This window comes from Eschscholzia californica, unplaced genomic scaffold, assembly GCF_041429995.1.
Source record: "Eschscholzia californica isolate CP2 unplaced genomic scaffold, dmEscCali1.0.p SCAF_3, whole genome shotgun sequence".
NCBI lineage: Eukaryota > Viridiplantae > Streptophyta > Magnoliopsida > Ranunculales > Papaveraceae > Eschscholzia > Eschscholzia californica.
In genome coordinates, this window is record NW_028238420.1 from 19,136,786 (window position 1) to 19,162,790 (window position 26,005).

General features: G+C 37.7%; 1 protein-coding gene, 3 long non-coding RNA genes and 2 pseudogenes across 5 annotated transcripts; 4 read left to right on the plus strand and 2 right to left on the minus strand.

Annotated features, from left to right (window-relative positions):
- The first annotated feature begins 1,145 nt into the window (after positions 1 to 1,145).
- On the plus strand, positions 1,146 to 3,015 carry LOC147548873 (homeobox-leucine zipper protein REVOLUTA-like). Of its 2 annotated transcripts, none has more exons than XM_086669054.1 (4): positions 1,146 to 1,583; positions 1,759 to 1,908; positions 2,285 to 2,518; positions 2,952 to 3,015. In XM_086669054.1, the coding sequence occupies exons 1-3, from the start codon at positions 1,578 to 1,580 to the stop codon at positions 2,405 to 2,407; spliced, it is 279 nt and encodes a 92-aa protein (XP_086525180.1). In that variant the 5' UTR covers positions 1,146 to 1,577; the 3' UTR covers positions 2,408 to 2,518; positions 2,952 to 3,015. The 2 variants fall into 2 exon arrangements, with proteins under 2 accessions (XP_086525180.1, XP_086525179.1); XM_086669053.1 differs by lacking the exon at positions 2,952 to 3,015 and adding an exon at positions 2,737 to 2,934.
- Positions 3,016 to 3,121: 106 nt separating this feature from the next.
- Positions 3,122 to 5,549, plus strand: LOC147548874 (uncharacterized). Its single transcript, XR_015237570.1, has 6 exons — positions 3,122 to 3,231; positions 3,705 to 4,058; positions 4,133 to 4,198; positions 4,310 to 4,472; positions 5,196 to 5,309; positions 5,453 to 5,549. It is a non-coding gene; the product is annotated as an uncharacterized LOC147548874 (long non-coding RNA).
- A 437-nt stretch (positions 5,550 to 5,986) lies between these two features.
- On the plus strand, positions 5,987 to 6,444 carry LOC147548875 (uncharacterized). The gene is made up of 2 exons (XR_015237571.1): positions 5,987 to 6,107; positions 6,220 to 6,444. It is a non-coding gene; the product is annotated as an uncharacterized LOC147548875 (long non-coding RNA).
- A 3,235-nt stretch (positions 6,445 to 9,679) lies between these two features.
- Positions 9,680 to 16,030, plus strand: LOC147548876 (uncharacterized). Its single transcript, XR_015238863.1, has 2 exons — positions 9,680 to 9,874; positions 15,717 to 16,030. It is a non-coding gene; the product is annotated as an uncharacterized LOC147548876 (long non-coding RNA).
- A 1,130-nt stretch (positions 16,031 to 17,160) lies between these two features.
- LOC147548877 (heat shock cognate 70 kDa protein pseudogene) lies at positions 17,161 to 20,067 on the minus strand (annotated as a pseudogene).
- LOC147548878 (large ribosomal subunit protein uL2x pseudogene) lies at positions 19,370 to 19,867 on the minus strand (annotated as a pseudogene).
- Positions 20,068 to 26,005: the final 5,938 nt, after the last annotated feature.

The following is a 26,005-nucleotide window of genomic DNA, read 5'->3' on the forward strand; positions in this document are numbered from 1 at the left end:
GTTTCCAGTCTAGAACAAATAAATTATAGCTGTGATTAAGGGAGATTTCTAAAATTTGGTTACACAAAGAGGGAAGATATGTTGAGAATCTGAGATATCAAAGGATTGTGTCAAAGTATATGTTGAGTTTATTTGCAAACAAACTCGTAATTTTTTCCTTTTCTCATTTTCCATGGGAAAGAACGGATCTTCAACTTGAATATCTGTCTCAAAGTATCAAAATTCTGTAGGTTAATTGGATTTTGACCATTAAACTTTATCTGGACACAAGCAGTTTGAGAGAATGTTTCATAGAGGTTTGAAGTATCTATTGTGTAACGAGAGTAGCTGAAATGAATTGAGACGATGAAATATGCGAGGGTCATTTTTATTTGCTATTACAAAAAATACTTATGATGTTGGTAAGGTCTGCACAGATTTATAGTGGAGGAGGTGAGAATGTTGTTGGGGCTTGCTCGGAACTAATATATGCCCCGATCGGTGAAATTTTTTCAGATGATGCTCCCCTACTGCCCTCTGGATTTCGGATCATACCCTTGGATACAAGACCAGTTGAGTTCTTATTTTACACCTTTTCTTTATACACTTCCAGTAGCGGGAAATGTCATCTGTTTTATACCTACGTCGCGCACTAATGTTTACAATTATACAGAGTGAAGTGCAGGACAGATTGTCGGCAAATCGTACATTAGACCTTGCATCAAGCCTTGAAGTGGGTCCATCCACGAATCATGGAAGCGGAGATGCTTCTCCTAATACATATAGTGCACGTTTAGTGTTGATATTTGCCTTCCAATTCCCTTTTGAGAGCCATATGCAGGATACAATTGCAGTCATGGCTCGACAATATGTACGCAATGTGATCTCGTCCGTACAAAGGGTTGCCATGGCCATAAATCCTTCTGGACCTCGCATCCAGGTGAGGCCCAAGCTATCTGCAGGTGGTCCTGAGGCTCTAACGCTTGCTCAATGGATCTGCCAGAGCTACAGGCAAGTTTCACTCAATTTAGAGTTACCTTGAGTCCTTACTTAATAATATGAAATGGCATGCATGAACTGGAATTTTTCAAATTCTCGATTTTAGGGATCTTTAAGCATCTTCCTAGAGGCTTAGTAGCCTGACAACTTCTGCAAGTGGTCACAAGTTCACATCCTCATCTATGCCTTGACGATGTTAATTAAAGTGCTATCATGACAAATTCATAGTTAGGTCAAACAACTTCAACAAAATTAGGTGCAAGATTGTTAGTTGCAAATACAGCTACAATTATTCACCAATTTTTTGTCAGACTTGGACTAACTAAAAGTTGGTTTGCATGTTCTGTTTGCACTTGAAAAAGAGAAGACCAAAACATAATCCAACTATGAAGTATGAATATTGGCACACGTTCACATAATGCCAAACAAAGAAACACTTTTGTACGAATGTTCATGGATATCTTCTTTAACCAAAAAAACTTTCCTTCGATATTATCAGTTTCTATCTAGGAGCTGAGATTCTTGGACCCGTCCACGAGGGAGGTGACTCTATATTGAATCTTTTGTGGCACCATTGGGACGCTATATTTTGTTGCTCGATGAAGGTATGCCTACAACTCTTTGAGGAAGAAATTGCTTTCGATGTTTCATTTCTAAAATAATTGGGAGGAATATGGTAAATATGTGTGTATTTTGATCATGTTTTAGGAAGAATTAGGGCAACTTATAACATTACAAGTTGAAAAAAGTTGGTGTAATTGATTTGTTGGGATTTTACAGGCACTGCCAGTATTTACATTTGCAAACCAAGCTGGGGTTGATATGCTGAAGACGACAATGGTTGCATTTCAAGACATTAGCCTGGATAAGATATTTGACGAGGCAGGTCGGAAAGCATTGTGCTTCGACTTTACCAAATTAATGGAACAGGTAATTCTACTTTTCTGGAGACTACCAAATTGGTGGTCCAAAATTTTCTTTACTTTGAGATGCATGATCTGGGTTCTTATTTATGTGACCATATGTGAAAAATTTAAAGAAAGGGAACAATTAGGAGTTCAGAAATAGGAACTTGGGTAGTTTTCTGTTTTTCTCATTGACTTAGTTTGATTCTTCTTTCTTTTAATAGCCTGACTTAAACGGACTCAAAATCAACCTCAATCACTCTTGGTCTATAGAAGTTTCTTGATCAAATTATCAAATTGAGATTCGTAGTTCGCCCCTATATTTACAGGTTTTACCAAGTCATTTATTGTGAGTAACACCCATATTCGTGGGATAAGGTTTTAATATTATTACTCTGTAGGGTTATGTAAATCTCCCAGCTGGACTGTGTGCATCGACAATGGGGCATCATGTGTCGTACGAGCAAGTCATAGCCTGGAAAGTCATAGCAACTGATTTTTTTACCTTGCACCCCAATCTGTAATTACTTTTATGCAATTTCTTTCCTTCTAACTCTTCTTTTTATTCACATCGTACTTGTGTTATTGATGGCGGGATCCCAATTGCAGTGCCACTGTTTATTTTATTATAATAGGTATTGATTCCCACCGCTTCTCTTAGCGATTTATGTAACTACATTTGAATTACTAGAATGCGAACAATGAGATTATTTTAGATTGGAGAAAGCATTGAAGTTTCCTTTATAGACAGATGTCTACTAGGGTTTTCCGATACCCTGAAATTCTTCGATGTAATTTTTATCATCTTACATCATTACATATTTTAAATAGTTAATCTTCCTTTCCTTTGTAGGTCAAGGTTGAATTGCATCTTATTTTATCAAATTGTATGATCCTAAAAGTAACGAACTTCGCGTGCTTCGTGATTTTCTTGGTTGCAATCATTTTTTTGGTTTGCTTCTTTCTTTTGTTTTTTGCTTTAACTCATTGTGTTTCATAATCTTAAATAACTTCTTCTATTTCGAAAAAACTTCTCTTTGTTATTTTTCTTTATTTTCCTAACTATAGGTGGTTATGTACCTAAGCACCAACTCCCATCATGTGATACATCTTTGATAAATTTAAGTACCCATTGGATTCACTAGGTATCTTTCTCCGTTTCCAGTTATCAGGGTATTCTTATATTTCCTTATTTGGAGTTAATGTCACTATCTTATTGTTCTCTTTTATATTTGCAGATGAGTTGGGTACATTAGTGTTGATGAATCAAACGTGGACACACCCTTTTGCTTTATGCACAATTTTCATTGGAAGCTAATGTTTGATCATTGATATATCTCGTTTGAATGTGAGTTTTTGTTTTTTGCTTCATTCCATTTTGTTTACACATTTTTCTACCTTTGTTGATAATGACCTACATATACATGATTAAATAGGGATTTTTTTTCATACTACGGACAGTTCGAGATATCACTCTGTTTATCTAACTATATTTCCCTATATTTCTGATATCAGAGGGTATATGGATCATATTTTGTAATGTGTCTTTTTCCGCTACTGTTCTTTTTCTTACCCCAATTCCCTTCCTATTTTCAGTATTTGGTTTTGCTGAAACCCCGTTTTTAGTGTTGATGATGATTTAGGACAAAAATTGATAAGATTCCCTTGTTTCATCTCTCTGCAAACGCTTTAGTTGTTAGTGGCACTCCTCGAATAAAAATTAAGCCCTTCGTGTCTTTATATTTTCACTTGTAAAAAATGAGTTCTATATGTCGTATGATTTATCTTAACTAATACTTGGTTTTGTGTGTTTTTTTTCAGAACTGGAATATCTTCCCGGTATCATTAACCAATTAGGTCTTTGTCTATTTGTAGTTTTAACAAACAAGAGATTCCTGATCACTCTCCAGACTTAGCTATTTCTTTTTCATGGTAATAAGTGTTAACTAACAGAAAAATTAAGGTCAAAAGATGAGTTTGTACATAACATATAAAATTTGGAAACAAAAGTAAGATTGAAGTATCACTTGTGCAAAAACAATCAGAAAAGGTTAAAGAACTTGATGGGGAGCTTGACTTGAAAATGGAGGAAGAAACCAATAGGAAAAGAAATCTGAACTTGTTAATGACATATTGAAGGAACAGAAGAAACATTAATTTCTCTTTAACACAAAGGTTGTCTTACTTCTCAATTCTTCCTTTCTCGTAAGACAATAGTTAAGATCGTTTCACTTAGTTATCTGGTTCAGGTCAAGGAGTTAAACCAAGAAATGAAAGAACAAGGAGATTTGGAGTCATTGACACTCTCCTAGAAGGTATCCACAATTTTTTTTCTTTGAAATAATTTTCAATATGAATGGACGACTAAAACACATCATAGAAGCTAAAAATTTGAATATTTTTTATTGAAAAATTTGATTTTGTAGGTTAAAGCTATCAAAAGCAAGCTAAAAGAGAGAACACAACAACAGTTTCAATTTGTTATTACCTTCAATAAATGTTAAGGGCTTAGTAAAAGAGAAAACACAACAACAGTTTGAATTTGTTTTTATCCTTCAACAAACACAACAGGACATGGAGTAAAACAAGGTACATTTTTTAATTTTCATGATGTGTCTCCGACTGTTCCGACTAACTAATATTCGCAAATATTTTTTAGAGTCTACATCCTCCTTTAATTCTACCGTCGGATCATTTATAGTAGCTAACACATTCACATCTAATGTATCCACAAATTTATGACGAATAAACTGCAATTCAAGTTAAATTCTTACATTAGGTGAAGCTGCAATTTGTGGTGCCCCTCTGGAAACTCTTTCTTAGTTGGTTCCTGTGTTAAAGGTGGTGGTGAATACTTAAGGAATTTGCAATACGTGAATGTTGTGTTCCGTCATCATTTTAAGTTTTTTATTATTTAATATGTCGTATCAGTATCTCTGTTGTCTTGCTGGAGAGTCATTTAACACATGCATATTGGTAAATGTTAAACCAAAAATATTGACAAGTGGTGATTTAGATGTTTGTGCCTAAGTCGTATTTGTTTTTCTAACTGAGCAGAGTGTCAAAGTAAATTTTATATATGTGTAACTATACATTTTATCTCTGAAGATTCATGAGGTTACATGTATAAAAGCTAATAAACCCTTCATCTCAATCATAGATTACAGTAAAATTTGTGTAAATGATTGAAATGTGATTGGGTGCATCCCCATCAGAAAATTTCCCCATGTGAACTCTGTTAGTGCCAAGACTTTAGCAACATTATTGTTGCATACATGTTAAACTAAACAGTTACTTGTTTCTGAAGCTCAGGTCGGAGGGACCAACATCTCCTTGCAAAAAGATTTTGGATTCCATTATTCAAAAAAGCGATAAAGCAGGAGACAAAAGTGCTAGAATCTTGCTCAAGTTGATGTCCTTAAGATGGTAAACTCATTCACAAACTTTTTTCAGTTAGTTTGTTCAGTTAGGTGTAACTTGCATTTTTTGCTTTACATTTTATAAAACACATTAGATTCGGAAGAAGTAAAGATTTGATGCTACTTATTCTTCTTTATCCTTCGACATAGGTTATTTTGGAAGCTCTACATACCGATCCAAGGTATAATCGCATTTCACTTCATAGTTTATCACTGACATGAGCTTATTCGGAGCCATAACTGGTTAAAAAACTCAGTTACACTTGGTCTTTGCAACATGTAATCTAAATAACTCATTCATGTGTTAATATTTGGAACCTATATGAGTTATCGGAGATGGTGAGCGAACTAAGACCCAACCGAGGAAACGAAAATACGACGAACACATTGACACATCTATATATGTTGTTGTCTTAGTAAATTATGCCATTATTTTTATCGAATCTTTTTTTGCTTTTGGATGACCTTATTTTAAATTATTCACAGAACGACGTCCAACTAGACTAGAGGAATATTTTTTGGTCCTAACATGATTATATGCAACTTGGCAAGTATAAACAAGATATCTATACAAATTTTCACATTTTACCTATCAAAGACACGGTTACTTTACACTAGAGATTGATGCATATCTTTAAGTTAGTGTTCTGATGTTTAAGTTTCAAATTGTCGCCCATGTGTTCAGCTGGCTGCTACAACAATTTTAAATATTAATATTAGTGTTGTGAATCTCAAGACATCTATGGAGGCTACTGTGTTAGGGGGAAGACATTATATTGAGAAGAAGCCAACAAAAGCACACAAGGTGAATTGCATTTTGATGTTCTAAAACCCCATTGCTTCACAATTTATAATTTTTGTTTTAGACACGTTTCTGCAGTCCGTGTAAGGACCTGATTGTCAGGATATGTGTACAGGAAACTGGTGAACACCTTCCACATGGAGAGGATTCAAGCTTTTTCTTCCTTCAGTGAAGATGATTATCTGATAGTTAATATAGAAAATGCGAGTATAGGTGTGACATCTATCTAAAGAAAGTTGAGCAAAATTTAGAAACAATTGAATTGCTACAACATGAATAATATACTTTATCATGAATTTCATCTCCAAGATTTTGAGATAAATTAAATGTTGTGCCTGAATATCTTACTTGTTATCTTTCTAAATTAGGAATACCCATTGTTGTAATAACTGGTGCTTCACAAGATCCTACATATGGCCTCCTCCATTAGAGTATAGTCTGTTAAATTTCTTCTGTCTTTTTTTCACCATTTTGCACTCTTCAGTGTAAAGCTAAGGTCTGTATTTTTTTTATCATTTCCTTTTCCAATTCTGTAGTTTTGACTTTTAGTAGAAAAATCAATTTAGAGGATTTCTCAACCACACAAAGGTTGGAGTTCGTTTTGAATTTCATTACAAACCATAGTTATTCCTTCAATTTTTGTCTGACTTGTATTTGTTTAACCTATTCATCACATAAACAACTTTGTTTTGAATGGGTGATATTTTTTGGAACACAACACCAGTCGTTTTCAACTATATATAATATAATGTGTTATACTCATAGTTGCATACGATACATAAGTGTAGCCAAGTGTACCAATCTCAATTCATTGTCCCACTATTCACAATTCGTAAGGGGCGTTGCCCCCGCACGTAGTGCGGGGGTTATGCCTAGTCTATATTACAAATTAAATCAATGTGACTAGGACAAAATAAATGCTCCTACATGCTTAGTTGGAAGGTAACTTGGACAAATGAATGTTGACTAGGACAAAACCATTTAGAAATCTCCACCATCCAATATCTCTCGTGTGGCGCATTAATACCGTTACCCCGACAGCGGTGCCAAAAACTTGATGGGCACCCTAAAAGGTCTCAACCGGCAACTATACGGGCGTCAAGTAATAATCCCGGTAAGATCGGGGTCGATCTACAGAGACTTAGTCAAACTTGTTCTTAACCTAAACTAGTATGGTTTTTCTTCAAAGGTGGTTTTGGTGATGAAGGGGTTGGACAGAAGGCTGTCTCGGACCGTTCTTCGTCCTGTGTTTTCTCCATTACCAAGTTCACCCTATCAGATCAAGGATGTAAACCACATGATGAATGTAGACCGTTCTCCGACACGTGTTCTTTCCGTTACCAACTATACGAGCAGTCATTTATGTCCACCGCGGAATGAATGACATCCGGTTATATAAAACCCATGTATCATCTCCTACCGTTAGTATTGTGAAATTTATTAAAAGTTACTGCCTTAATTTTCAACTTCTTCCTCCTCTCCTCTAATTTTCCACCAAAAATGTAAAAAGAAACAGAAGACCATCAAATCGGTCTCCACCAAGAAAGCGTTACAAACTCTCTCCTCATTTATCTTTCTTCAATGGAAGATGCTATGAGCAGCCGTTTAACATTAATTTCAGGGCGACAGAGCTACCGAGTTACATTTTATTTGCATCAGTTGTTCTTGAGGAATTAGTCATTATTCTTTCCCCTAATTTTTTTTAGCGTTACAAACTCTCTCCCCTAATTCTTTCACATTTTATTTTACTTACTACTATGTTTTCCATTAGTGATAGTTTTCTGGGATTTTGAGTTGGGAAGTGTTCTTTTTGGTTTTTGATTTGCATAAGTTGCAGGAGGTCACGAGTGATTACACTGACGACACACTTGTGGTAATCTATTTTATTATTGTTCTAATCGACACTTATGACACAATTGTTTGTTCTAATTGTTTAGAATAATTTTGTTTGCCATTTCCGTTTCAATGAATACTGATGTTAATCTTCACTTTTATTACTGAATTGTTCCTTTTGTTCTTACTGACTATCATGCTCATGCTGGACACAGCGGATCACAACCATCTAGATCTTAACCATAGCTTCTCAAACAGGTATATATGAGTTTGTTTTGAGTTGAGACGAGAATGGCCTATGCCTTGGATACCATGAACTTTCTGTAACAACCCATATATAAGGGGGTACTTTTAGAATTTCGTCATAATAAAAAACCCTAGAAAAAGAAAACCTTCTTAAGTCCTTATAACCTAAAATCCTTCACATTCTTCATTTCCTTATTATTTTTCAGCAACAAAAAGGCAAACCTAGAGAGAGAAAGTGAAGGAGAAGAAGATAATAGAGAAAGAAAGTGAAGAAGAAGAAGGAGCATCAAATAGGCATCTTTGGTGGTTAAGTTTCTCATTGTTTGTGCTACAAATCAAGTAGGTTTCTTCTTCCCTAGGGTTTACATAGCCCTCTTCAATTTTAAACCTAGTTTTGAATAGGTAGAACTATAATAGCTTTAAACTTGCAAGTGTTGCTAGGTTATCATCAAATTAGTACCAATTAGTGATACAATAGACGTATACTATGATTAGAAACTAATTCCAACAACAATAAAGTAACCCTAGAACATTATAGTTATATTAATGGAGTATATACATACCTGGACAACAACCTAGGTTATTTAGGTTATATAAATATAGTATAAATACACCCGGACAACAACCTAGATGCTAAGGATTATTTGTGTTTATGTGATTGATGTTGATAATTGATGTTTGTGATCAATTCGATGTAGTATTTTGCATCTCTAGACATATTTATAAAAGTAAACTCATCGTAATAGGTTATAGTGATATTATAACCAATACTTATCATGTTTGGCTTGTTTGATTGTATCAGATTATATGTTTGATATTGGAGCATAAGTGTTATCAATAGTTGTGTGTGATATATTGCTTTAGGTTGTTAACCTAGAAAGCATAGTGATGTGATGTGAAAATATCACATTTAGGTCACTTAACTTAGATGAATTAGTCCATTTTACGCTTCAATTCTAATAAGATATGTTTATATTCATGACAAGGTACCACAAAAGAACTATGCAGGGAAATGAGCTAAGGAGACCCTAGAAGAGTCAAAAGCACTTAAAAGAATCTAAGAAAAGGTCCTTAAAGTCTAAGAGCAAAAGGGAGCAAGTAAGGAGATAAAGACTCACCAAGGGTATTATGGTCATTTGCATCTAAGAGGGTCAAAATATAATTTGAGAAAGTCTATGAAGTCTTTGGAACATGATTATCACTTTGGTGAAGACTAGAGATGAAAAACATAAGAAATGAACAAGTTAGGAGACAAGGGCAAAATTGTCATTTGCACCCTTTGGTCAAGTTAGAGAGCCCATTATTCAAGTTAAAATGAAATGGAGTCATTGAATGAGTCAAAATAACTTGAAGAAGTCAAGCTAGACAAAGGAGTGACTATAACTACTAAGGAAGGGCAAAGTGGTCTTTTAGGGTAGGAAATAGAAATTAATGCCCTAACTTGGTCTCTACACTTCATCTTCTTCCTTATGTGCTGATTTTTAGAGAGATTTAATGTAATGGAGGCTAGGGTTTTGGGTTTCATGAAGATCTAGAGAGAGAAACTTAGATCTAGAGAGAAATAGCAAGGAAAACACCAAAAAGGGAGCAAAAGGGGCACTTGGACAACAATTATAGCACTGGGGCAGCAGCTACAATAGCCGACCAGCAGCTAAAACGGCCAACCAGCAGCTTCATTGGCCGACCAGCATGTCACAGCCCACACATTTTGAAGCACCCAAACAGCAGCTAAGAGGGCCGGACAGCAGCTAAGAGGACCGGACAGAGAGCTCAATAGCAGCCCAAACAGCACCTATACACTAGGCTGCATTGTGCATAGTTGGAGCAACCATTTTGGCCCAGCCCAATGGAGTCCTCTAGAGATGGCATGGAGATATTTTGAGAGAGTTTTCTAGAGATACTTGGAGCTCAAGTAACCTAGAGATTTCCATAGCCATTAGATGGGTTACATGTGGGTAAATCCCAACCGTCCATTGTATATAGGAACTAGTATAAATAGGGGATCACCCCTCATTTGTAAGGCATCCAAGCAAGGATTCAAGAAGTGTTAGAGAGAGATTGAGTGACTTGGGAGTTGTGCCCAAGAGCTTTTTTGTAATCTTTAAGTTTCATCAACAAAGATCATCTTCTCTCAAGTTTGTGCTTACTTTGATAGCTTCCTTTGCTTGGAGTCATAGTGTTGGAACTTGCCTAATAAGTCAAGGTTACTTAGGCATTTTAGTGGAGAAGGCTTAGACTTATGCTAAGACAAGTGCCGCACGGTGTTAAAGCATAGGCCGAAACTTTACTCCGTGACAGTTGGTATCAGAGCCACGTCGGAACTATGTCGAGTGAAATTGAGAATGTTCCACAGGAGGGACGTCCAAAAGCCAAGAGGGCTGCCCGAGAGAAGTCAAGAGACCGGGAAGCTTCCATGGAGGCAAGGTTGGTTGCAGCTGAAGAGAAGCTAGACATGCTGCTGGAACGTATAGAGAAGCAAGAGGAATTTGCTAATGATGTTACCGGCATCTTATCACGCCAACAAGATGCTTTCGATGGAATGGAGAAGTCGGTAGAGGCGACATTGGATGTGATGAAAAGGGAGATGGCCAGCAAGCTTAGAGCATCGGAGAAGATGCTTGCCGAGTTCGAGGACTTCAAGACTCGATACTTATTGATGGAGAAGGCCGTGGCCAATAGTGGGAGTAGCTCGGCTCAAGTAGGAGCTAGGGTCAAGGTGCCAGACCCTATGAGCTTTAGTGGAGCAAGGAGTGCCAAGGAAGTTGACAACTTCCTATGGAACATGGAGAGGTACTTCAAGGCCCTCCATCTTGAAGACGAGGATGCTATGGTGGATGCAGCAGCCATGTACCTCGTGGAGGATGCAATGCTGTGGTGGCGACGCAAAACCGTGGAAGTCGAGAGAGGGCTATGTCGGATCGATACATGGGAGGACTTCAAGAAGAAGTTCAAGGCGCAGTTCTTCCCGGAGAACGTAGAGTTCCGAGCAAGAGATAAGCTCATGACCCTCAAGCATACAGGTACCATCACTGATTATGTGAAACAATTTAACACCCTTATGCTTGATATTCCATATATGCACGAGAAGGATAGGCTGTACCACTTCCTTCATGGCCTCAAGCCCTGGGCAGCAACCGAGCTACGAAGAAGAGGTGTCGAAGATCTGCCCACAGCCTTGTGCACGGTGGAGAAGCTAGAAGACTACTCGTATAGCAGGCCGGAGCAGTTCAAACCAAAGAGTAGTCTGAGCAAAAGTGGGGGAGAGAGGCCACCACTGAAGGAGTCAAGGAAGGATGCACCCAAGGAGAATCAGAAAGGTCCCAAAGAATGGAAGGCACGGTGGAAGAGCGGAGGAGATCGCCCTAGAAAATGCTTTATCTGCACGGGAGATCACTATGCATACGAATGCCCGAACCGGACCAAAGTGAATGCCATGTTCACAAAGGAGACGGAGCAGCATCTCGAGGAGGAAGAAGAGGATGAGCCGCAGATGGGAGCACTCAGCTTGAATGCTCTAAAGGGGACCGTAGCTGTCAAGCCAAAGAAGAGAAGGTCCCTCATGTACGTGAGCATAGCATTGGACGGGAAAGAGGCTACAGCCATGGTTGATTGCGGAGCCACCGACAACTTCATTAGACCGGAAGAAGCGAAGAGGCTCGGACTTAAGTTCGAAGAAGACCGGAGTAAGATGAAGTCAGTGAATGCCCCACCTAAAGCCGTGCACGGCATAGCACGCAACGTACCCCTGAAAATTGGCACATGGGGAGGTGTTGTTGATTTCATGGTTGCCGAGATGGATGACTTCAAGATTATGCTGGGACTAGAGTTCATGGAAGCCGCTAGAGCTGCCGTTATTCCATATCTTAATGTGGTGAGCATCAACGATGAGAAGAGTCCATGCATGGTCCAAGCTACCAGAGGCATAGCCAAAGAAGGTACTCTCTCTGCCATCCAGCTAAGTAGAGGGCTTGCAAAGGGGAAAGAGACCTTCCTGGCCACTTTGAAGGAGGAGTGTGAAGGGGCCGAGGAACTAGTCCCACTTGAAGTCGATGTTGTCCTTGCAGAGTATAGGGACATCATGCCACCCGAGTTACCAAAACAGCTACCACCTAGGAGAGAGGTGGATCATGAGATCGAGCTGGAACCCGGGGCCAAACCACCTGCATTGGCACCATATAGAATGGCCCCTCCTGAGTTGGCAGAGCTAAGGAAGCAACTCAGGGAGCTCTTAGATGCAGGGTTCATTCAGCCGTCAAAGTCGCCTTATGGAGCACCAGTCCTATTCCAGAAGAAGCATGATGGAAGCTTACGCCTTTGCATAGACTACAGGGCTCTGAACAAGGTGACAGTGAAGAACAAATACCCCATCCCCCGAGTGGAAGACTTGTTCGATCAACTGGGAGGCGCCAAGGTCTTTTCCAAACTTGACTTGAGATCGGGATACTATCAAGTCAGGATAGCCGAAGGAGATGAACCAAAGACTACGTGCGTCACCAGGTACAGAGCTTATGAATTCCTTGTGATGCCTTTTGGTCTAACAAATGCTCCAGCTACATTTTGTACTTTGATGAACAAGGTATTCCACCCATACTTAGACAAGTTCGTAGTAGTATATCTCGATGACATTGTTATATATAGCCGGACTATGGAGGAGCACATCGACCACTTACGAACTGTCTTCCAAGCCTTAAGGGAAAACTCTCTCTTTGTCAAAAGGGAGAAGTGCTCATTTGCTTCTAGCAAGGTGTCCTTTCTTGGACATTGGATCGGGGATGGGCAGATTTGGATGGATGGCAAGAAGGTGCAGGCCATCCAAGGTTGGGAGGAGCCAACTAAGGTAACTCAGCTTAGGTCCTTCTTGGGCCTTGTGAACTACTACAGGAGATTCATTGAAGGGTATTAAAAAAGGGCCGCCCCTTTGACGGATCTTCTAAAGAAGAACCATGCTTGGTCGTGGACGGACGAGTGCCAAGCCGCTTTTGATGATCTTAAGCATGCAATAATAAAGGAGCCTGTTCTTAAGTTGCCAAACCATTTGCTGCCATACGAGGTATATACTGATGCTTCTGACTTTGCCATAGGAGGTGTTCTTATGCAGGAAGGTCATCCCATTGCCTATGAAAGCCGAAAGCTCAATGACACGGAGAGGCGGTACACGGTGCAAGAGAAGGAAATGACAGCCGTAGTGCATTGTCTAAGGACTTGGAGGCACTATCTATTGGGGACTTCCTTCACCGTCTATACTGATAATGTGGCAACAAGCTACTTCCAAACTCAGAAGAAGCTAAGTCCCAAGCAAGTAAGGTGGCAGGATTTCTTGGCCGAATTCGACATGAAGATGGAGTACAAGCCCGGACGCACCAACAATGTAGCTGATGCACTAAGCCGGAAAGCCGAACTTGCATCCATGGAGTTCCATGCCACAGTTAGTAAGTCGGACTCTACCATCTTGGATCGGATTAGAGAGGGTCTTCAACAAGATCCCCATGCTAAGGGACTTATACAGACATCCTTAGAGAGAAAGACCAAGAAATTCATGATGTATAATGGTCTTCTCTTCACCAGGAGGAACCAACTTTATGTGCCAAAGGTTGGTGGTCTCAGGAGAGCACTCATGAGGGAGTGCCATGATAGCAAGTGGGCTGGACACCCTGGCCAAAGGAGAACCATGGCCTTGCTCGAGCTTAAATATTATTGGCCCAGAATGAAGGATGACATAGATGCATATGTGAGAACCTGCCGTATATGTCAACAAGATAAGGTGGAACAGAAGAAGGCGGCGGGACTGTTGGAGCCACTTCCCACCGCTGAAAAACCATGGGCCAGTGTTTCTTTGGATTTCATATCTGCCTTACCAAAAGTTGATGGTTTGGGTTCCATTCTAGTGGTGGTGGACAGATTCACAAAATATGCAACTTTCATAGCTGCCCCCGTTGATTGCACAGCAGAGCAGGCAGCACGGTTGTTTGTCAAACATGTCGTGAAGTATTGGGGTGTCCCAGCCAACATAGTAAGCGACCGAGACCCAAGGTTCACCGGGAAGTTTTGGACCGAGATATTCAGGCTACTTGGGTCAGAGTTGAGCTTTTCTACGAGCTTCCATCCTCAAACTGATGGCCAAACGGAACGGGTCAATGCATTGTTGGAGTTATACTTGAGGCATTTCGTGACCGCCAATCAAAGGAATTGGGTGGAGCTCTTGGACATCGCCCAGTTCAGCTATAACTTGCAGAAGAGTGAATCTACTGGGCATAGTCCTTTCGAGTTGGCTATAGGCCAACAGCCACTTACTCCTCATACTGTTGCAGGTGGGTATGGAGGAGCTAGCCCGGCAGCTTATCAAGTTGCCAAAGGATGGCAAGAGGAACTCGACGTTGCCAGGTCATACTTAGAGAAGGCCGCCAAAAAGATGAAGAAATGGGCCGATCAAAAGAGGCGTCCTTTGGAGTTCCAAGATGGAGACTTGGTGATGCTCAAGTTCAACCAAAATCAGTTCAAGTCCCTTAGGAAGGTACACAAGGGGCTAATCAGGAGGTATGAGGGACCATTCCCCATACTTAAGAAAGTCGGGAAGGCGTCTTATAGGTTGGAGCTTCCAGCACATCTCAAAATCCATCCCGTCTTTCATGTGAGCTGCCTAAAGCCTTACCATGCCGATGCAGACGATGCAACCAGGGGCCAAAGCAACAGAGCACCCGTCACTATGACTACCTCATTTGACAAAGAGATAGAGAGCATTGAGTCGCATAGGCGGATTTCCAGAGCCGGGCGCATCTACAAGGAATACTTAGTGCGATGGAAGGGGCTACCAGACAGTGAAGCAAGCTGGGAGCATGGAGACACCCTATGGCAATACAAGGATCTCATTGCCAAATACCATGAAGAGATCGCGACGAGGACGTTCGCGGCTTAAGTGGGGGAGAATGTCACAGCCCACACATTTTGAAGCACCCAAACAGCAGCTAAGAGGGCCGGACAGCAGCTAAGAGGGCCGGACAGAGAGCTCAACAGCAGCCCAAACATCACCTATACACTAGGCTGCATTGTGCATAGTTGGAGCAACCATTTTGGCCCAGCCCAATGGAGTCCTCTAGAGATGGCATGGAGATATTTTGAGAGAGTTTTCTAGAGATACTTGGAGCCCAAGTAACCTAGAGATTTCCATAGCCATTAGATGGGTTACATGTGGGTAAATCCCAACCGTCCATTGTATATAGGAACTAGTATAAATTGGGGATCACCCCTCATTTGTAAGGCATCCAAGCAAGGATTCAAGAAGTGTTAGAGAGAGATTGAGTGACTTGGGAGTTGTGCCCAAGAGCTTTTTTGTAATCTTTAAGTTTCATCAGTAAAGATCATCTTCTCTCAAGTTTGTGCTTACTTTGATAGCTTCCTTTTCTTGGAGTCATAGTGTTGGAATTTGCCTAATAAGTCAAGGTTACTTAGGCATTTTAGTGGAGAAGGCTTAGACTTGTGCTAAGACAAGTGCCGCACGGTGTTAAAGCATAGGCCGAAACTTTACTCCGTGACAAGCAACTTGCTAAGGCATGGGACAACACCTAAAATGGCCGGAGAGCAACCCTTTTGGCTCCTTTGCTTAGTTTGCTTAGATTTTTCACTCCATTTGTTCTCCAAGGGTTTTTCTTACTCATTTTCCTCTTGTTCTTGTTTGGGGTGATTTAATTGATTATCTAGCTTAGTCTTGTTTGATTTTAGGGTTGCTAGCTACTTGTATGTGATGAATTCTAGAGAGAAATTAATTTATATGAGGGATTCATGTCATTAAACTTAAATTTGAGTATGCTTGTGAATGATTCCTTTTATATATGATTGAATTTGTTTATTAATCTTTCTAGAGTTTGATTGCTACTTGTTCTTGCTTAATAAACCTAGGTAGAGAGAAATTAGAAATAGAGATAGTGTAATTACTTGTCTCACGATGTCTACACCATTGATTACACTCTCATTTGGGATGGAATGCAATAATTTCTCTATGTGTAGCTAAGCCTCTTGTTGAGGATTATGATGAAATCTTGATATGCTTATGTATGTGGTTGTATTGGTTAGATGAGTATGTTTGATGTCTCTCTCACGAGGTTAATCGTTTAAGCTTGTTTCATGTCTTATGTCAAGCATATGTCATAGTTACTTCTTAAGCGATCTTTCTGATTTTAGACTCGATATTTAATGGAATATGATGACCCTTTGACTAGTTATGACCATTAGGTATATCTAGCACTTAGAGCATCTAATGTAAAGTCGAGATGACTCAAACTTAATAACTGACCCAAGCAAGAACTTACATAGGTATATCTCGATGGATTCCCGAATCCTTGACCTCTCTCATATGTAGAATAAGACCCTAGCCTCCCAATAAGCTTTAGTTAATAGTTTAAGTTTAGTTATTTCCCTTTTGTTTATTTTCGAATCATGCCTAACTATCAAAACCCCCATTTATCTTTGTTCTTTCTATTTTTGTCTAAGTTAGCTAGTAACACTTAAACTCGTGAACGAGACCCTCCGATAAACAAGTTATTTTCCTATCCTTGGATCGATCCTGGTTTAGCCGGGTTACTACTTGATACCTCCGGTTCGGTGTGCAACCTTTCGTGTGCATCACATAGGCTAGTCGGAACCAAGAATGGTTGGCTCGACATGTGGGTCGATTGCAAACACTAGTTACTAATCCGATATTGGATAACTTAGTGGACCATGATCTTGAGTTTTGTTAATGGATTGAACTAAGACTGGTTGGCTCGACATGTGGGTCGATTGTAAACACGGACTTGCGAATTTGATATTGGACCACCCAGTGGACCAGGGGGTTGAGTTCTAATATGGATTGACGGTTGTAATCCATAAGTAATCGGTGGTTGGCTCGACAAGATGATCGATGCAAACACAAGTTCATTCTTGTGGACCACATACTTCTAGTTTGAGAAGTAATTTACCAACTAGAGGTCTGCTCGCCTCCTGCTCATATGTGAGTGCTCATGTTGCACTGTGCTCGTGTTGCACGAATTCCCTTTGTGTGTGGTATCCCTTGTCTATTGAGAGGTTTAAGTCGATGCAAACACGGATGGCAAGTGAAGCTATCTCGTGGACCTCACAATTGGTTATGCCCCTCCAAAAGGGAAGTTGTATTGTATGAATCTTTTCAACCGTGTTACAGGTTAACTTCAGTCGTGTTGGCACGAAAGGTGTAACTCAATGGACTATGTTATTGTTTTTCTTCTGTTTGATACTTGGTTTTGTTGTTGAATTGGTCTATTTAGACCTTAGGTAATTAGAAATCTACGAGCTGAGTTCTGATCGAGCCTACTATTTTTCAGGTGATAAAGAAAACGATAAACTTGATCAATAATAAACGATAAACTGGATTAATAATAAAACTCGATTCATAATATTCTCTATAACAAGGACAGACCTGACTTCCTTTTATAGGAACATAGAAACTTCTAGATAGACTCAAACTAGGATTCCTAAATATCAAACATACTCAAACGTAGAAACTTCTAAACCTAGACTTAGTAGGAAATACTAAAACATGGAAACTCCTAAACTCTAACCCTAATGGACTAGGCCATGAGGCCCTCTAACTAGTTCGGTCGTGAGGCCCATCTTGATGGTCTCCATCATACTCCCCGACCGAGAACGAACTTGCCCTCAAGTGAGACTGAACAATGCAATCCCTAATTCCCACTTCGAGCGAATGGTGCATTGGGGTCGAAGGACACCCACTTGGACGAAATCACTAGCTTCAATTTTATAGTGCAAAGAATCTTGCAAAAATAAATGTAGGAAAGAAACTTCCACAAATTGCAACATCTCCCGTCATCTTTTAATTTGATGAAGAAGACCACAAACACCACATAATATTTTATGCAAAAATCAACCTTGAATTTCTTCACTTGAACGATCTTCCCACGTTTACGTGTTGCTTATAAACCAAACTCGAATATGGCTTAATCAAATCTAAACTAGAATGAACTGACTTTTTCAAGCTAAAAGAGGATAATTCACTTTGTTCTTCTTTTTCCTCGGTCATTGAGAAAATTTTGTTCTTTTTGTCAAGAACTTCTTCTTCAATACCATCGAACACGGTGACCGAAGTAACATTCAAGAACTGTCTACTTGATTCAATCTTTGTCTCCACATATGAAAAATATTCCTCAGGGATTCTAATAGGACCACCCGCTAGAACAACATTACTAACATTGTTGTCATCCTTCTTAGAATTTTGCAAACACTTCTCAACTGTCTCCATACACTTCTTATAGAGATCCATGTTCACTTCCCCGAACCTAGCGCGGGTAATGGTGATATAAAAATCAACACCCGCGCAGAAAGAATCAATCTCAACTGTGGTTTGGGTAGTTGACAATAGCGTCTGTTTCACCCTCTCACAAGTTGTTCTCAATCTTCTAAGGCGATATGATTTCTGCTTATATCTTTCTTATGCCTCTTCTTAAACTCCTGTACAAAGTGAATCACCATCCTATTATCAAAATTTTCTCCTCCGAGATGGTTATCTCTAGTAATTGTTGTCACTTCGAAAATACATTCTGCAAAGGTGGGATGAGGGACATCAAAAGTACCACTACCAAGATCAAAGATCAAAACATTATTTTTGCCAACACTTGATGCTTTTTTATCAAGACCATAAGCAATAGCAACAGTTGGGGGTTTATTGAGAATATGAAAGATGCTTGCTGGTCTTAATGTATTGCTGGTGTGGTTTTTGGTCTTAATGGATTGAGAATAATTGAAATAAGTAGGGACAGTTACAACGGCATTCTTCACTTATCTATCAAGAAATGCCTTTACAATTTCATCCATCTCAACTATTGACAAAATCTCCTCAACTGCATATTGCGTCTTTTCATCTTTATGGTAGACGACAATCGTCGGTTTATCACGAGGTCCAGGAATAACTTTAAACGACCATAATTTCATGTCGCTCTAGACTGAAGGATCACGGAATCTTCTCCCACTCAAACGTGTCGCATCGAAGACAATGTTGATAGGGTTCATGGTAACTTGATGTTTAGCAGCATCACCGGTCAAACGTTCAGTATCAGTAAAAGCAACATAAGAAGGAGGCATTCGATTTATGTCGCATACAGAACCCACGAAAAGCTTTGGAGAATTTGCATCTACTCCCTCGTTAATTCCCTTTTTCCTGTCTAAAAGTATTGCGAGTATCGACGCATATTAGCGGTGTTAATCTCAAGCAAATAATGAAGTTCAGATAACAACCACATCCGGCTATCCTCATTGTCCTCATCAACTGCACCAAACGCCAAAGGAAACATATTACCATCATGATCTTCAACGTGACAAATAACAGCTCCTTCAGGTATAGAATTTGATGGAAGAACATTACCCACCATTAGATTAGCTTCCTTCCCACAATACAGGAACTGACTTGTATACATACCTTCAGCAGCAACAAAAAGTTCATTCTGCTTTTTGTATTGAAAAGGGCAATGGAAAGTACCATTGGCAAGTGGTGGTGCATCACGACCTGGATAATGAATGATATTGGTCACGAGACCTTTCGGGTAACCGTTTCGTTCACCGAAGTCGAGACTTCTGAATCTAGCAGGACCTTTTCGCTGATTAGTATTGGATTTGAAGAAAAACCCAGCTCCTTTACGTTGTGCACAGATAACTCTACCCATCTCTACTATAGGGTTAGGGTTTGTTTGAGCATCAAGAGTCGAAACCAATGACCACACGGATTTAGACGGGAGTATTTTATGATTTGAAACAAAAAATTCTTTTCCTGGAATCATATACGGATTAATTGAATTGTCTGGGCTCGTGTCTTTCAATGGAATTTCTTCTTCTTTATTCTTCTCAACGAACTTTTCTCTCTCCGTAGTAGGAAAACTAACACTTTTTTTTATCAGGGATCTCATCTTCAACAATCATGGTGGTCGAAGGAATATTTGATAAAATTACGTTTGATTCAATTCGAGATTCTACATAAGATAGGTATTCATTCGAGGGAAGAAAAGCAAACTTGAAGATACGTTTTAGTTGATCTCAATCGTCTATAAACTCTCTTCCTTGACTAACGAGTCTCCATTGCATTTCGTTGAATTTTTCAAAGACTCTTGTAGACAAGTGTTGTTCAAGAATAAAACCCTTATCTTCATCACAAACCTCTTGGTTTATAAACAAATCCTCTATCTGTTGAATCCAAAAATCTATATGATATTGACAATCAAACATAGGGATTTTGGAAATGACATTAATTTTGTTTTGATCTTTTCGATCAACGTAGAGTTGTTGTGCATCTCTAAAAGGATCCCAACCTAAACGCGGAAGATTTTTCCAACATTCAAGATGAGAAGTATCTAAAAAATATTTATCTTTTTCCAGATTGTTGAAGCTCTGAATACCAGCTGATGTAGATTGTTGCGGAAGCGTAAAAGTAATGGAATCCACCATTGTTATTAAATTAAACTAATGAAATAAAGCTGATGAAATAACGATAAAAGAAATAAAACGATAAACTTGATTAATAATAAACGATAAACTGGATTAATAATAAACTCGATTCATAATATTCTCTGAGCTGAATAAGAAGGACAAACCTGACTTCCTTTTATAGGAACATAGAAACTTCTAGATAGACTCAAATTAGGATTCCTAAATATCAAACATACTCAAACATAGAAACTTCTAACCCTACACTTAGTAGGAAATACTAAAACATGGGAACTCCTAAACTCTAACCCTAATGGACTCGGCCATGAGGCCCTCTAACTAGTTCGGCCGTGAGGTCCATCTTGATGGTCTCCATCAGATATTTTCCTTTTAATCCAAGTAAGAAATATTTTCTTCACTTATTTTAGGTTTCTATGATGAAAGTTTATTTTAAATTTTGATGGTGAAAACTTAAAACTTATTTAGATTTTTTTCCGATTGTAGAAGAAGGGGGTGACATAATTTGGGTAAATTGATGTTTAAATAGTCGTTGTTTTCTGGTTCATTTGTATACATTTGGGTTATGCTTATGTGATCTATCATCGTCCGAATTTATCTTGCAAATTTTTTGTTTGAGGATTTTTGAGTATTCAGATTTAGGTCTCCTTATGTGTTTTGTCATCTCGGCATCTGTTGGTCTCACGCAAATTTTGTACGATCTTCATAGAAAGCTTTTGAAGAAGAGATCATAGTTTCAAAAAAATTCCGGAGGAAGATGATGATTTTTTTGTTTTTTTGTTGTTGAAAAGATGATAGTTTTCTTACGTATCAAGAAGATAACCAAACTAGTTACTTGCGTTTCAAAAGCAAACTGCAAAACTTTCAGAACAACAAGCTCTGCTGCTATGAGAGACCCATTATAATTTCTTCACTTCTTTGGACCGTGGGTGACTTTGATGGCGATCTCGCGTGTCGCTTGGGTCATCTCACAGTTGATCCTCTACAATTTCATTGGTGGCGAAAGTGAGTTTTTTCACCATCTATGATGCTTATTGTTTTTCCACTCTGAAAATATGAGAGTTTAAGGAAATCTTCATCCAAAAACAAAGAGTTCTTAATCTTCATTACCAATTCATGGAATAAAATGGGTTAACGAGTCTTACCAAAACAAGTTGCCACACCGAATGGATAGGTTGTTTTCCGTGACCAGTAGCAGTATTGTGCTTGAATCTTTGGTTGGGGATGAAAATTATTTGCCATTTCAGCTTGGCTAAGCACTTAAATGGTAGGATCCCGCCCTTCATCCATTTTAATTTCATTTTATGTAGTTAATTATTTTTGTGGTCTAAGTCTTCTTCTAGGTTTTTTATTTTAGGGGTGATCTTATATCGATATCTTCATATTTATTACGATTTACCTATTTGCCTCTACGTTTTGGTTTTGGTTTTAGTTGATGTTTATGTTATTTCATTTCAATTTTTGTCATGCATTTATCAAAAATTTGCTTTTTATGTGTGAGTTTTGTTAATTGTATGAATTATGTCTCTAATCTTATAATTTGTTTTCAATTATAATGGTAGTGCAACAGGAAGGAAGCATATAAAATGTTCTGGATTAAGCTGATAATAAAGTGGAGCTGTTACAGATGGTAAGATTTGAAGTTGAGATCGTCATCATTAGTTCCAAGTACAATACTAGCACAGACAAGGATATTGATGAAATCACGAGTAAACGAGAGGAAATAAAGGTTGAGCTTGACGCCCTTGTGAATTTTTTTTTACAGAAGATGTGATCCAATTTAAAATGGATGACAATACGGGGATACACCATACATCTTCACGACTTATCAATTGACTGTTTGATTTTTTTCGCTATATAGCATAAAGGGAGATTTTATAGGGCCCCTTCATTTTTGTTAAAAGGCCCCCCTCAATGATAATTTACCAAGTAAAATGGTTCACGGGGAGGCCTTTTAACAAAATTGGAGAGGCCTTATAAAACTTCCCTAGCATAAATTGTGAGGTAATTTAGTATTTATCCCCTCGACTTGTACATTTGTTTTAATAAAATATCTTTTATCTTTTTAACCTATTTAGGAAACTAACTATTTTCACGTTTGATTCCGAGACTTATTGATGCTTTATACACAGTTTTTATTTGAAAGTCAATTGCGTATGTGCCTATTTGTATCTTCTAGTTTATCAACATATAATTCATGTCACTTGTAAAAAAGTTATAATTCTTTTTCTCAATCAACATATAGATCATGTCATTTGTAAAAAAATTATAATTCTTTTTCTCAATAATAGGTGATGTAAAAGAGAGCTTTCATACAGTGGCGGACCCTGAAAAATTGCTTTATGGGGGCACTTTTAGTTACAATGATTTTTAAATCTTTTAAAAATCTTGATTTAACGTCCGAACGAGTGAATTCTATACATTACTGTTACATTCCAAGCCAACTCAACTACTGTTGATTTACAAGTTGTGTTGATTGCAACCAATATAAAAAGTAGTAGTATACACATTCGAATTGTGTAAAGAAGTTAAAGGAAATAGAGAGGACCAACTCATTTTAAAAACGTGAAGAAAAATAGCTCTAACAATGTATAAGGAGTACAATGAATTTACAAAGAAAAAGAGACTAAAAGATGAATTGACCTGTAAATAGGGGTAAAAACGAAGTAATACAGGGTTGATAGGGTAGCTAATAGAAAATTAGGGGCCATATACGAATTTACCCATAAAATAACTAAAAAGAAGACTACTGGTTTCGAACACAAGACATCTTGCGCATAGGGTTTAATGTGAGACCACCTCACCAACCACTTTTTAACGATTAGTATATAGAGTTTTACGTTTTTTATACAACTTTTCCTTTGTCTAGAACAGGAAACTTTAGACCCGTGGGGGCATGGGGTCCCAATGTGGGTCCTTCTGCTTTCATATCAGTGCAGCAAGAGGTGTAGATAGTAGTCAGTATAAATGGCCTTCAGACGGTACTTTTTAAGACTATGTTTTTGTGTAGAGGATGCCTCATGTGCGTGGGCCGAGTTTTATCTATCTTTACGTTACTTTTGAAGGGAAAAAACAGATTAAGGTGCATATGCCTTGTCTATGTGGATCTCATCAAGTTGTCATGATTGTTTCGTCTATATGCCTGAGTGATATAATCAATACAAGCTGTTATTGAAGATTGATAAAACCTATGCGATTCTTCTATAATACATCGTATTTGGTTTTCCTTACACGTACAACTGGTTTGTTAGCCGTTAACATTGCTTGATCTACAAATAAAAAGTGTAGTATTTGGACATCATTTGCTCATGTGTGTATTTTAAGTAGTTTTGCTCTTCTGTTTGATCCTATATAGATAATTTTTCTCGGAATTTTCTAATGATTTTGCAGTTACCCGTGAGAAAATTCTACAATTTTGTCTTATTCTAGATTGAATTCACGAAAAGTTCTTTTCAGTCACAATGCATTCTTGATTTTTATCTTAAGTTTGTTAATTTATTTGAGTTACCCATTCGGCATTTGTTTTTTGTAATGTTTATAGTTACTATGTAGTGCTATATCTTATTTATTTGTCTATTATTCCTCCTCATTTTGTAAATATCTAAGTTTTCGAAAATAAATTCGGGAAAAACAAGTTTTGGAAAAAATAATAATTTGAAAATAATTATATTGTAGAAGATAATATTTTTTGTTCATTTTAAGTTTGAAATCTAGATTTATATCACCAAAATCCTTGTAAATTAGAGAGTTGGGTGAGATTTTAGTCAAATCCAAATTTTGGACTTAGGAATCATTAGGATTCATGAATCTTTAAGATTCGTGGTAGCCAAATACACCAAGGATTCTTGATTCCTAACAAATCTCACTTTTGTCACTTTTGACAAGAATCCTGTTTAGGAATCCTGCAAGCAAACACACCATTAGAGAAATATAAACTGGTTCAAAAGAGAAAAAAATATTTTACTTTTAAAAGGAAAATATTGTAGTTATGAGAGATACAAGATGGAGTATATAGAGAAATTTAATAGTGGATGGTAGGAGAAGAAAATATGAGAAAATTGGATCGTGAGGGAGATATGTCACTAAAAGTCTCCAAAAAAGTTATCTGCAAATTTCTTTATCTTTGTTTTTACTATATTTTAATTTTCTTAGTTTCTTCGTTAGGTGCATAACATTTGTAACTTTTATTATGTATTGATTGTCTTTCGAATATCAAAATAATTTAGTTTTTTCATAAATAATTCTTTTAAAGTAGTAAACTAAAAATGATAATTCGAGTTGGTTTCAGAATTGATAAAAGATAAATTATTAACGAAGTTTATAGAAGAAAAGCAAGAGAAACTTTATACAAAAAAAAACATAAAAAATGTAGTAAAGATTTACCCACGAAGAGGATATATGTGCTTCTATCGTTTTACAAAAGTCGTAAAGTGTAGCTAAAAGATCGTAAGAATACCATCTAATTTTAATCATCTCAAAGAAAGTTTTGAAAAACAAAAAAATAAAATATTTCAAATTGTAAATTTCGAAAAAATAAAATAACAATGAACTCTCTAAAAGTGATGCTCTTTCAAAACCAATTAGAAACGACTCAAGTGGTACAAAACGATTGAAAATCAAACCGTCCAAAATATTAACATGTAAACGAAACCAAATCCTTAAGTGAACCAAAGTCCACTATATAATTTGTATAATAAAATGAAAATAAAAACAAAAATCAAATAGATAAGGAGAGAGAGAGAGAGATTTACTTATTAGTATCAACAATTGTTTTTATAGTTAAACATAGCAGTAAACTTACAGAGAATACACAATATTAAATTGATAAAAGAGCTATATTGAACTCTCCGTATTAATCATATATTAATAATTACATAATAACAACATTAAGGAAAAATAATACTAAATAACTAAGAAAAACCAACTTTTCAGTAAAATTTATTTTTCCGTCTCTCTAAACCACAATTTGTTATCTGTACTACTGGCAAGCCTATGAGGCATCAATAATTAAAATAAGGAAAAAGAAATTCCATCATAAACTAAGTAGATTTGTAGACAAACTGCTAGCCGGTATTGTTTTTAGCACATGTCTAGGTAATACTTCTTTTGCAGGAGCTAAAAGAAGAATTAATAGTACAAAGAGAAGAACCAACTTGTTGCCGATAACAGTTCTTCTACTAATAAAGGAGAAATTGCAGTGAGCAAGAGAGAGAGAAAGAAGTGCGAGGAAGAAAGGTTGCGGGAAGAAAGTATATATAGAGATAACTAATGTAGAATTTAACAGTTAAGACAGAATTAAGCAGTTGCAAAATATAGATAACTAATGCACATGGAATGGATTCCACGAGAAATTGACAGGTACATAA